The sequence below is a fragment of the Poecile atricapillus genome, chromosome 1 (genome assembly GCF_030490865.1).
Source record: "Poecile atricapillus isolate bPoeAtr1 chromosome 1, bPoeAtr1.hap1, whole genome shotgun sequence".
NCBI lineage: Eukaryota > Metazoa > Chordata > Aves > Passeriformes > Paridae > Poecile > Poecile atricapillus.
Window position 1 is genome coordinate 129,304,277 of NC_081249.1, and position 13,589 is coordinate 129,317,865.

Consider the following 13,589-nt stretch of genomic DNA (forward strand, 5'->3'; position numbering starts at 1 on the left):
AGCTGGTCTGTTAAAAGCTTTATAAACACAGTAAGTCTTCAGACAGAATAGTAGGTGGGAAAGTATGGTTTATAGGTTGTGGGTGCATGAAAAAGGGGCTGGCAGCTGATTGTAGTAGTGTACACTAAATTTTTCAGATGTAGCTGGGAGCTCCTCCAGCACCTGTGTCACATGCAGTACCTTGCTTTTCTCCCCTTCCCTGAGGCTGTGGAGGTACCAGAGGAACCCTGGTTTGTGAGCAATGGCCAAAAAAACAGGTTTTACCAGTCAGACATTTTGCAATTGAATACAGTTGTGCTGGCAGCTGGCTTGGTGACCCCAGACAGCCATGGGCCAAAGAGGCACTGAGCAAAGTGCGCAGGTGAAGAAGGGGCCTTCGGAATTTCAGCTTCAGAGCAGAACATGATAGTGGAAAGTCAAATCAGTTCGTGAAAATCAAGGGTATTCTAACTCCTTGAGATCAGGTGGATTTTTAAGAGGTCCTCTGTGTGTATGTGTGTGCTCAGCTGTGTTTAAGTTTGCCAATAGCTTGGTTGAATTCCTGGTTAGATTTTAAGGGACAAAATAAAATCCAGTGTTATTTTTATAAAGTTATTAACACTGATATAAGAAGATTAAATAAGAAGAACATGTGCAGTTTTCTAACTTCTCCAAATCTTTTCTTACCCAAATTTTTCAACACAGAATAATTTTGTTCTGTGAGTTATTCCCTTTACAAATAGGTATTTTAAATGTAAATCCTGAAACCTTATCTTGGATGAATTCTAAACAGAGCTTGACAAAGAGCTACAGTTCAGCTTGCTGGCAGTAACCCAAATAGTCACTAACATGAAAACGTCTGAGTAGCTCACAGCACACTTCCAGCACTTTAACTCTGCACCAAAAAATGTCATTAAAAGGATTAGATTCTGCTCCAGAAAGAACAACTGGGAAGGCTCTGTATTAATTTTTCCTGGTTTACTTTTCTTGGTCTGGCCTTACTAAGTGTTTCAAGGTAACAGTCTTGTTCCTGGGCTCCGCTTTTCATAAGAAATGAAGTGGTTTATGTTAAATACCTATAGTGAGATGTAAGAAAATAGTAACTGGAGATATGGGGGAGGTGGGTGATTAATAGCAGTGTAAAACACATTAATTAAATTGACTTCTCTTGAAGTAGATTTCCATCCATTCTTTTACAAATGGTTATGTTTCAGTTTCAGAACAGTTTGAAAAGAAAACTGTGCAAGGGTCTGTGTGTGCTTTCTGGATTTCTGGCCCAGTTCTCACTGCTGCAGAAATCCCAGAAGAAAAGAGTGGAAACTGCAGTATTTACTGTCTCATATTATAGCATATTTAATTTTTCCTTTTAAATCTTTGAACATGCTGTGAAGTTTCAATAATTTTGTACCTTGATCTTACTTCTTGTTGTTGTTGTTCACCTTTCAACTCATAAATAGTTAAATTTTTTAAATAGAAGAGGATAATTGCCATGTTTCCACTTGAAATATTGTAGAGCCCCAAGGCCCTTTCTTGGACAAATGTATTTTTCAGCAGCTCATTGTAATTTTGGTTTTGAGTGAAGATCCAACAAAATTAAAATCCATACCCATCTGTAGAGAAAGGTGTATTTTCAGACTTCAACAATAGCTTTATTTGGAAGGATTTTAATTACTCCTTTGCAAAGAGGGAAGATTTCTGCAGCAAGAGGGGCTGTCCTGAGGATCACAGAATGACTTTGCACGCTGTCCAAGTTGACAAAGAAGAGCCAAATCTGTGGGTGATGATTATGCAGATTGGAAAAGTGCTGATAGACTGTGGAAAAATACAAGTCTAAGCCTAACAGCTTTGCAAACCTGTTTGAAAAAGCAGCTTTGAGCAGTTGATCTGGTGCTGTACGTGGGCGATGTGTAGTAGCAATGTTGCATTAGGGTGAGCAGAGTGAGGTGGGGAGGCAGAGGAAGGTCCTTGGGGTGCTTGGTTTCGTAGAGAGTGGGAGGCAGCGTCATGGCAGTTTTTAAGTGGTGGCAGGGGTGGATTTTAAGTGGGTGTTAGTATAATTTTCATATATAATATACTTTTAAGATTTTATTTTTTTTTTTTTTTTAATTTTCAGTTTTCAGTAATCAAAGTAAAGTTTCAGGTGATTGATCAAATAAAGAAAGGAAAGCCCAAACATTTCAGCTTCAGGTTATGTTTGAGTAGACTTTTGCTGACATCAGAAATTATTAATTGCACCGGCTAAATTACTAAGATGCTATCTTGGCTCCCAGAGCCAAGAACACCATAATTAGGGCTGTTAGATGCCCCATTCTGCTTCCTCACTTTTGACTTTAACCATCAAGGCACTGGATCAAGGTAAAAATGAACTAATTTATGTGGAGGGCTTGGGGTGGTTTCAAGAACAGCATGAAACAAATGCCTCAGTTCGGTGATGGTTACTGTCCCCTGGAGGAGCCACAGCCTTAGCCAGAATGCATGGCATTGCTTTTTAGCTGCATATGTTGAATGCTCATAAAGTGGTTTGCATTGGCATCTAGTTTACAGAATTCAGTGAATTCTACCAGCCTTCTCTAGTGCTATTTCAAAGGGCAGCATCAGTAGTTGTTTATGTAGGTATACCAAATTATTTATTTCTTAAGGTGTTTTCATGTTCTCTTACATGCTGTTGTTCTTTCTAGCTAGAGACTGAGCACTCCCACCCTTCTTCTGAAGTGATATTTATTAAATAAAGCTAAAGCTATCTGAGTTTAGACAGGTATGTGGGTTTACACATACTGCCTTGTCGGAACAGCTTGGGCACCAGTGTCACCAGTATGCCCATGAGAGCTGTGTCGTTTGGCTTGTGGCACCCAAAATCTATCCAGACATCTGTCTTCAGACCTCAGAACAGCTAATTTTTTATTTTTTTTTTAATTTAGTAACAGATATAGTACGCTTGAAAATACAGAGTTGGAGTAGTTCATTGTTTCCACCAGAACATAAAGGACCTAAAGCCCAGGATACACACAAGGGGAAGCCACAACCATCAATGTATTCAGGTGCATGTTTCTACCTTTGTCCTCAGGCACATGTACCAGTTCAGAAGGGCACTCAAATATTTTCATAATGCCTTAGATTGCCCAACTGAAGCCAACAGGACTGTCTGATGCCAGAAAAACTACTTATGATTAACATTAAACACATTCTTTAGATGCTGATGAACTGGGGCCTGTGGTAGTTTAAAAATTGTGAGTGCTTGAAAAGAAAATGTTTCAGTTTCTATACATTTAAGATGGGACTAGGAGTCACACAGAGGAAAATTGTAATTTTTTTTTTTTTGCCCACTGCCATATTTCCATAAGAAGGAAATGAAACTATTAAACACAGAAGGCATTTGCATTGATGGTATTATTACTGTTATGATTGTTATTTTATTTTAGGTTCAGAAATAGAAAATAAGTTTGTTGCTACACAAAACTTTGGAAAACATGGAGCATATTTTTTTATTCAGTAATTTTATTAACTGTTTTGTAACCTTATTTGTAGACTTACCTAGGAATTGTAATTGCTTTATGTGATAGGTTTGGAAAGAGAAATGAATATTAATTATAGGACATTTTTTTCAAAACTGAAATTTAGAAGTAATATGGCTTTCAGTATTTTGCCTTGTGATATTTAATTGCCTATTCTAAAAAAAAAGTGCTTCAAAGAAGTCTTTCAATCCTTTTCTGGATTTTCAAGTCCCCCTAACATTTCTTGGCATAGGCAACACATCTTTCATTCAGTTATGCTGGAAAAGATATTTCAAAACGGCAAATAAAACAGGTGTGTCAAATCTGCCTGTCTGGCTTTCTCAGATTCAGGAGTTCTCACACTGTGAGTTTTATTTTAATATGGATTTCTATTTTGTATTGCAATGGATTCCCTTTAACCCAAATCTGGGAAAGGCAAATCTGGGAAAAAAATTTCTTTTTCCTTTGAATTGTGGCATCACCAACACTGTAGACTGCAGCGTTCCTTTCCAGTCACGAGAGCTGGAGTGTCTGCAGGCTTATCAAATAGCGTTTGGAAAATCTTCTTGGAAATCCTGTAACTGGGACACCCCTGAAAGTCAGTCAGAGCTGGCAGGAGTGAATTCTCATGAACTGGAGAAAACCAGATGAAGGGTGACCCCAAGGCTTCATCAAAGAGAGCCTGTGGCAGGGGCCAGCAGTGCGTCCCTGTCTCCCCCCCTCCCTGTTCTCTGCCAGCAGAGTGGCTGAACATCCCAGATTTCCTTTCTTGGCTTGCTGGAGCTGTTGATCTGAGCTTCCCAGCTGGCTTATCCACAGGGATATGGGAGAAGGGGAACAACTAACTGTGCTGACACATTGATGAGGACCTTCACTGGAAACAGAGCAGTCAGCAAGGAGCAACTGCCAGCAATAACCCTTCCTGCGACATGCAGAGGAGGATGTCCCCGTGGCCGCACTTCATTTGTGGTTCAGCAAATTGTGCTGCTCTTCAAGCTGTGCTCAGTTCCCTAAAAGGCCTTGTACAGATGTGGGTGAACATTGTACTCTCCAGTAAGAAAATGCAATTAAAATTATTAAAGCAGCATCAAAAGTCATGCAGGAAGGTGTTTTGTAGTGCTAAGTGGGAAAAAAATTAAATGCCTTTCGTTTCAAAGCTGACAAAGTTTATGTAGAAAGGCAATAGTAAATCAGTGGTGAAGTGATGAATAAAGATCAAGCCAACAGAGATAGGCTACCTTTCTTTACACAGTTCTCTTAACACAGGTTAAGACAGTTCAGGTGTTTAGGTTTAAATGCATATATTAACTGCTCAGTATATTGGTTTGTGAATATAGCTTTCATTACCCAGCCAGAAACTTCATTGCAATCTCTTTGTTGCAAGTTTGTAAAGCAAACAGAAATGCAACATGGAAGAGAGCCTGGAGCTCCCAAAATCTGAAGCTGAGATTATAAATGTTGTTTGTCCTGAACTTCCAGCGGCGCCTTTCACATTTACTGGGAAACGTTGAAGCTATCACATCCTGGAAGAAGGTAGTCCTGAATAGTTGCTCTTCTTGAAAAGTGTGGTGCAACTCAGGAGGGTTATTTGTCATCTGAAGGACTGAACTTCTAGTTGCTAGTTTTGTGAGGCTGGTGATGCTGTTGATGATAGATTCAGGTTGTTGCCCAGGTCTGTGAAACACCCAGGTACAAAAAGTTGCTTCAGGCTGAATTTTTTTTTCTTACATTCAAGTTCCATCTCTGTTTTACAGCTTAGCAAGTCAGTGCTATGCCTACTTGGAGATCACAGAATCATAGAATGTTTTGGGGTGGAATCATCTTAAAGATCATCTTGTTCCATCCTCCTGCCAAGGGCAAGGACACCTTCCACTATCCCAGGTCGCTCAGAGCCCCATCCAGCCTGGCTTTTGACACTTTCAGGGATGAGGCAGCCACAGCTTCTCTGGGCAGCCTGTGCCAGGGCCTCACCACCTTCAAATGAAAAAATTCCCTGCTAATATCCCTTCATGCTGCTACTTTCCCCTGCTCTGGGACTGCAGGCAGGACATTCCAGATGAGTCAGAAAGAGCTGTGTCTCTGGTGCCCTTGGCTTGGTGGTTGCATACACTGGCCTTTTGGGCAAGTGCAAGTGGGCTAAGTGTTGTAGAAATAATACTTTTCCTTTTGAATAATGTCTTGTCCTCTGACCCTTTTTTTCTCCCTCTGTTGTGTTTTTTCTCCAGCTGGGATGACAGCAGCTCTGTCAGCAGTGGGATCAGTGACACCATAGATAATCTCAGTACTGATGACATTAACACCAGCTCCTCTATCAGCTCCTATGCCAACACACCTGCCTCCTCCCGCAAGAACTTAGATGCACAGGTAAGAGATTTGGTTTATTCAGGTAACGTTGATATTTATTATTTTCACTGAGCAGGAGGTGTAATTGCTTTGGGTTGGTTGAATTTGAGCACACAGCCAGCCTTCAGTATAGACAGTATCAATAGTACCCACCTTGTCATCCATGGCATTTACAAATATTTCCTCTATGGATGGAACCTGCAACATCTCTGCCATGGTGATGTCACAACAATTGGGTCTCGCCTTCCTAGAAAAGCTGCACCAGAAACAGATGTAAATGGGATTTTATATAGATTTTTTTTAGGTCTAGAAAACGTATTATGTTTTTCTCTTAAATAATTGAATACGATAAAGTCAACATGAAAATTCAGAAGTTTACACTTTTATCAGAAATGTAAGCATGCTATGCAAATTAAATGGATTTTATTAAATTTCCAGAGCTGTCTGTTATTGAAGGCTTTCTGTGTTTGTAAGCATTTCACAGGAGGATAAACTTTGCCTCCACCAGCAGTATACATGTACATTTTGTGCTCAGACACCATGTATCCAAAGAGGTGGAACAAGTGAAGATATCTGAAAGTTTTTCATCGAATAAACTGTGTAACACAAAAATCTGCACTAATATAAACTGCTTTTTTTTTACCAATTGCATAGATTTTTGTTTGGGAAAGTGCAGGACTACAGAGTCCAGCTTTGTTCTTTATACAGCCTGCTTGAGGGACTCAGGTGCTGTGTGCTAAAGCCACTGGGATGTGGTGACCTGGCAGTGCCGCAGGTAGAGGAGAGGGATGTTGATACGACCTGCTCCTCTGTTTCTTCCCTCTTTTAATCTTCAGTCCTTTTCATCAGTGGATCCTAAATCTGTTTTTGACATCAGTTTTAATGTAGACATGTGGTTGCTGTGAAGTATTGCTCTGTCTCCAGAGCTGTGGTGCAAGCAGAGTAGTCTTTGTTCCCTTGCCATGCAGTGCATATTTAAGCCTACATGAAGGGTTTCCAGGTAGCCTCTGGTTGCCTATCAGTGACTGCACAGGCACTTGGAACTGCTAATACAAGTCCCATGCAAGCTGAGAGGAGTTAAGATCTATCAAGCATGTTTGTCAGTACCTGACAGAGAGTAAGATGGGAAACTAGAAGTATTTTTTGACAATTGTTACTGTCTCAACATTGTAATACTGTTGGGATGAAAAAAGGAAGATTTAGGGAGACGTGACTAAACATTAACCTAAGGGAAAAAAAATAGAAACTCATATGACTTCTATCTTCTGATGGATCAGATTCTTGGAAACACCTCTGAGAGATCAAAATCTGTGTTGACAAACTCCTCCTCTTCCTCCTCCACAACTGTTACGGTATCCAAGAGGGTGCAGACAGACACCAGAAGAAAAGCTGCTGGAGCTTGCTCCGGCAGTAAAGTGTAGTTATTGGCAGAGGAAGCTGGGAGCCAAGAACGTACAAGTTGTGTTTGCAATTTTTTGGTGTGATGTGTGTCTCTGACCTGCTTCTCTCCTCAGTTTTCATGAATGACAGTCTTTATTCCAGGTATTCTGTTACCTGCAAATTATTGCCTGTAAACTAGTTCATTTTCAGTGCAACAAACTACCTTAATCTTGTCAGCCAAGGAAATGAAAAGAGCTTGGAGTGCTGAAATGCGTAGCTTGCAGGGTTAATTTTTTGCTGCCAGTTGTAGACCTCAGAGCGCATGATGAAGTGAATGTTGCAGAGACACCTTTTCTGTCTTTCCTGAAGGACTCTGTGATGGCCAGTGCCCAGGTTTGCCTTCCCCAGGGTGATGAGCCACAAAGGACTAGCACCCATTTGCAGAGAGATGATGACTTTTCTTCCCAGGATGTCCCTTGCTTTGATTCTCCTAAACAGTAGGCACTTTTGGCCTGCTGTGGTTCTGTCACATCTCTTTGAGAGGGTACAGAAGTTGAATTTCAGATAATTAAGGAGGGAGCTTGAAGCTAATATATGTGCAGCTGGGAGTCCAGGCAAATAATGCAGCAACATCAAAGGGAGAGAGCCTGAACATGTCAGTGTCGGCTGATAAAATCACTAACTCAGGCAGAATAATCTCTGAAAAGAAAGGCATAGTTGCAGTAGGAAAAAATCTCTGTTGAGAAGCTGATTTTCAGAGCTGATGAGTGTAAGAGCCTGATGAAGAGGTGGGGACTTCAGACAACTCTTCTTTAAAGCACTGTTTATTCCATAGACTAAGTTACACTAGTTGGGGGTCATGGGTCAGCCTGCAGCTGCTGGCTATAGGCAAGCCATGTGTCCTGAAGACCATTTAGTTCTGGTTACAATGTATATATTTTTCTTTGCTGAGCATCTTAATACATAACAACCAATCAGCATCATACACAATACCTTTACATTTACATATAACCTATCAAAACTGCTAAAATTACCATATTATGTTGGTGACTAGCCAATCATTTGGGCTAGTAGTTACATGTTAAACTTTGAAACTTGTTTTGCAGTGGCAAATTCTTCTTGCTTTGGTAAAAAACATCTTTCTGCCTGCCTGTGCTTTTTCTACTTGGTAGAAAACATGCTTTGTTTGAAGACCACTTAACCTGTTGGACTTTAGCCATAAAGCCTCCTTCCAGCTGACTAAACCTTTGTTCTAAACCTTCCAATTCGACTAAACTTTGTTCTCTCAGCTGTTTCAGCAATGACTGGCCCTAAAAACATCTTTTATATATCAAAACTTGCTTTCATTTCTAGAGAACCTTCTGCTAAGCATTCATATCTGTAAAACTTTTCTGTTAAATTTTCATCCTTCCCAACAGGTGAGTACCCATACTCCAGAAGCTGTAGTTTCTCCAATCTTTGAGAAACCAGATTTAAATATGATATTAACTCCATCTTCAGAGACATTCATAGCTGTAGCCCCTTTTTATAGCAATGCAGTGAAGATGTTTGCAAGTTGTTTCTGAGCAAGCTGTTGATGGGAGCCAGCATTTGCCTTACCACATGTTCCATGTCTTGCTGTGATTATGCCAAGTACCAAACTACTTAATGTAGTTATATGCATTTTGGCACCCTAATATTTTTCTTTTGTACTGCACAGAATTAGGTAAGTTACCTTTATCACAGTTCTACATCTAGTGTGCCTTTAAAGTCACACCATATGCATACTTTAGGGAGAAATTAAGTCCTGGTAGGCATTTAGAAATAACTTATTTAACTGAAATAAGATGGGAGAAAGAGACCAAATAATAAATATAATCGTATGATGGCAAAAATATCAGAAAATAGAAACGTTCCTTTAAATAGAAAACTGCAGCATCCCTTAAGGAGTTGTATAAGACATCTTCTCAGCAAAGATGGGTTTGGTCTGTTCACAGCTTCAGATTTACAAAACTTTATGAGTGAGTTGAGAAATCCTGATTGTTTGCTCCCAGCTCATGCTGGCTGTGTCTTGCCATGACCTCCAGCCAAGCGTATTTCTACTCTCACCCTTCCGGGCGGGTGGAGTTCCAGCTGCAATCCCCAAGCCAGTTTTCACTGTGTTTTACTTTTAATTCCTTAGTCATGTTTCTGTGCTGTTCTCAGTGTTTAGCATTAAACAGAAATATCTCTGGCTAGAGGGATTCAAAGGTGGAGGTGCTGCATTTCAAAGGCTGCAGGAAAACTTTGGCTGTGGGTGTGGTAGTGGAATGAAATGGAGGAGAGCAAAGGTAGAGAACTTGCAGTGCTGTTCTCTCTGTGGAGACTGTACTAATCTTACAGATTAAGGGGTGGGAAATAGAAGGTACAGGAATATTTCCTAGTCAATCAAAACTCTAGAATAAGGCCTTTGCTAGCAAGTAGGTGTGTTTCTTGTTCTTGAAAGCTAACAGTTCATACACACAATTCCAGGCAGGGAGCTTGGAACAAGATACTGAAGTGATCACATGAGGAATGGTGTCTTTGTTGGTTGATTATTTGGTACTTTTTGCCTGTGCTCTCTTCCAAGATCTGTCAATGTAGGACATGTTTGCATGAAATAGTGATTTTGGAGAGGCACAGAACATAGGAAGAGTCACACTGTGAATTTATTACACACCTACTGATGGTTGGAAATAGAAGGGTGACCCACCATCCCCAAACCTGGCAGGCATAGGAGGAGAAGGGAGTTAGAAAGCAGAGATCCACTCAAGCCTACACTGGTGCTCTCTTTGAATGGAGAGGCAGGGAAGCAACATTTGTGTAGCATGAGGACAGTACAAGAATATATTATCCATAAATCCATAATTCAAACTGCATGTTAGTCTAATGACTCAATATGTAGATAAATAACCCATGCCCTGTTTCCCAACTGAATAAAGACCATTGTGATATGTGGTGCCAGCTTTCACACACTGATTACTTAACTAGTTTTTCAGGCTTTAAAAAAAACGTAATTGCAGTAAAAAGCAGAGGAAATTCAACCACAGTTCCCCTAAATTCTTTAATATTAATGGTGTGATCTGATAGGAAAAGTCATAAACTTAAAACCTTCTTTAGGAACTTAAAAATAAAAGCTGAAAAGCATGGTAAATAATCTTACAGTTTCTCCTGTGCTGTGTTTTTCTGATTATCTAAAGGGAACAAAGACTGTGAGCTTCATAATGCTTTGGGATATTTAAAATAATTTCCTTTCAAATGAATTATTCCTTTTACTTGCCACGCAGTTCTGAGCACATTCATATTGTGCTGAGGCTGCAGGGCAGAGGTGGCACTCAACACCACACCAGAACCCATCAGCCCATACTTGGGAACTGCACAGTCAAGTGTTGAATTGTCAGTCTCTTTCATGGTGCTGTGGTCATTGGCGAGCACTTCAGCTACGAATTTTTTTTATCCCGAACAGAGTCAAATGTGGGGATATTTGTCATTTGTGCCTGATCATAAAATGGTTGGTTTTTGTTTACCACATTTGCCAAATTTAATCAACAGCATTTGACTGGACTAGAATTCTGAAAGAATAATCATTAGCAGTGGAAAGTGTTAATGTGTGGTGAATATATAAAATATTCACATATATAGGGTAACAGATTTAATTTCAGCATTTCTGAGATTTTGACAAAGGTTTGCTAATGAGAAATTTTTCTATTTGACATTGAGCTTAGTGAAATTCTTCACAAGAGACTGGTAGCAGAATCAGTCTGTGCAATGAGTCAGGGAAGAACAGTCTTGCAGAGAAACTAAGGGAAATTTATGTATTGAAGTCAGTCTTGAGTATTGTTAGAAAGCTTTTCTTCAGTTCTTGGGTGTCCTTCTACTATGTTAGGTTAGAATTAACAACATTCCACATATTTGGATCTGTTCCAAAAGCTGCCTCCTTATGCTCTGGAGATCAGATTGCCAGACAAGAGATAAGAAAGAAGCAGGAACAAAGGAAGTCTGGCTGCACAGGTTTGAAATGCTTTTTTGGCATTGCAGTAAAAGGGTTTGTCAGAAATTTGAGATGGAGGATTATAAATGTCATGGAGCTGAGTACGTTCTTTATAAATCAAGAAGGGTTTTTTCTTTATTTATTCCAAGAGCATGGCTGTTGTGTTTTTTGTATTTTTCTCACAAAGCATATTTAAAAAAAGTCATTTCTTGGGTTAATTTCTTGCTGTGACATTTCTTCATCAAAATCATGTCATGGTTGTTGGTACTCAGAGATGACTGCTGAGCTGATTAATCAGGTTGATGGTTCTTACTTAGGAAGCTTCTTAAAATAAAGACTTGCTCTGAAAGTTGTCTTGCAATTCCTTATCTGTCCTAGACTGATGCAGAAAAGCATTCCCAGGTGGAACGGAATTCCTTATGGTCCAGTGATGAAGTCAAGAAATCCGACGGGGGATCTGATAGCGGCATAAAAATGGAGCCGGGATCTAAATGGAGGCGGAATCCTTCTGATGTGTCAGATGAGTCTGATAAAAGCACTTCTGGTAGGAAGAACACTGTTATTTCCCAGACGGGCTCCTGGCGACGGGGCATGTCAGCTCAGGTTGGCATTACCACACCAAGGCCTAAACCTTCAACTGCCCCAGGCACATTAAAGACACCTGGAACAGGTGAGAAAAGGCTTAAGATGTAAACAAGCCAAAAAGTGTGTTCAGTGTGAAAACAGTTTAAATACTTTGCAGAGGCAGAACCTGAACTTCAGGTAATCCTGTCTGTATTTTTAGGCATTGCTTTAACCTAAGCAGCATCTTGTATGTCCACGTTTCTATTTCTGTCTGAAAATGTGTATTTCAGATTAGTACACCCTGCCAGTTGTTTTCATGAAAATTCTGGTCTTAAGCTGAGCTATTTATTTGGCACAGTATTGTTGTGTGAAGAATAAATAATATAGTTTTAGTTTTTGAAGTCACTAGAACATACAATATATATATGGTTGAGGAGTTTGGGGTGTTTTTCCTCTTACTAAAAAAACATATTTCTTTATACTAAACATGATTTCTGGTTTTTCTTGTAAGTGTATTAATGATTTTAGCACTTGCAGATACGTGAATGAAAATGGATTGAATTTGCATAATCAAGCAATATAATTTAATACCTCTTTTTATTAGGTTTTGTACACAATTGTATATGAAAAAGTTAAAGTTAGATACTGTCTTGAGCAATACAAATGTTTTAACAATGCCTTTGAGGAAAATTATGCTATCAACCTAACACTACTAGTGTGTAACAATAGAAATTATCGACCTGTGATAGCTACAGAGGGAAACTTTTTTCTTATCTGTCACTATTATGTAAGGCTGTTCTGCTTTTCATATTCTTGACAGCAAAGGCACCACATACTTTCTTTGGCAAGTCTGCATGTGTAACTCACTAGAGTGGCATGTAAGTTCAGTGCAGACTAGATCATAACTTTGAACCGCACTCCAGTGGCTAACACGCTTTTGCTTCTCATGCTGCTTTGAGTTTCATCATTTGCTTGATGTTTTCAAGTCATTAAATATTAGAATTCTTTTTCTATTTTTGTAGGGAAAACTGATGACGCCAAGGTATCAGAAAAGGGTAGACTATCTCCTAAAGCTGGACATGTTAAACGTTCCCCATCAGATGCAGGACGCAGCAGTGGTGATGAATCCAAAAAGCTTCCCACAAGTAATTCTAGGACAGCTGCTGCTAATGCTAATACATTTGGATTTAAGAAACAGAGCGGGTCAGCCGTAGGCATGACCATAATCACTGCCAGTGGGGCAACTCTCACCAGTAGATCGGCTACCTTGGGAAAGATCCCCAAGTCATCTGGACTCATGGGTAGGACCACTGGTCGGAAGACTAGTGTTGATGGCTCCCAGAACCAGGATGATGGCTACTTAGCACTTAGTGCACGAACTAATCTTCAGTACCGTAGCTTACCCCGGCCCAGTAAATCCAGTAGCAGAAGTGGAGCTGGGAATAGATCTAGCACAAGTAGCATAGACTCCAACATAAGCAGCAAGTCAGCTGGTTTGCCTGTCCCTAAAATCAGAGAACCTGCCAAGGTAATCCTTGGAAGCTCTCTGCCAGGATTAGTCAACCAGACTGATAAAGAGAAAGGGATTTCGTCTGACAACGAAAGCGTGGCTTCATGTAATTCTGTTAAAGTGAACCCTGCATCACAGCTGGCTGCTAGCGGAGCTCAGAGTACCCACCAGCAAGGAGTCAAGTACCCCGATGTGGCTTCTCCCACTCTGCGCAGGTAGGCAACAAATTCCTCGGTTGTGCAGTGGTGTTAGTGGGAGCTGAATGAGCAGGACTCTGCCAGCCAGGCCTGGCTGGCTTTGGTGCAGCGCTTACTATTTAGTGTCCTACTTCAAG

General features: G+C 40.2%; 1 protein-coding gene across 2 annotated transcripts in view; it reads left to right on the forward strand.

The window, feature by feature from the left end:
- The window catches only part of NAV2 (neuron navigator 2), a 209,604-nt gene that overhangs the window by 153,698 nt on the left and 42,317 nt on the right, over positions 1-13,589 (forward strand). For both annotated transcript variants that reach the window (XM_058848472.1, XM_058848480.1), the window contains 3 exons: positions 5,696-5,834; positions 11,560-11,851; positions 12,768-13,470. In XM_058848472.1, the coding sequence (XP_058704455.1) occupies positions 5,696-5,834; positions 11,560-11,851; positions 12,768-13,470 (1,134 nt within the window). The remainder of the gene's footprint in view (positions 1-5,695; positions 5,835-11,559; positions 11,852-12,767; positions 13,471-13,589) is intronic.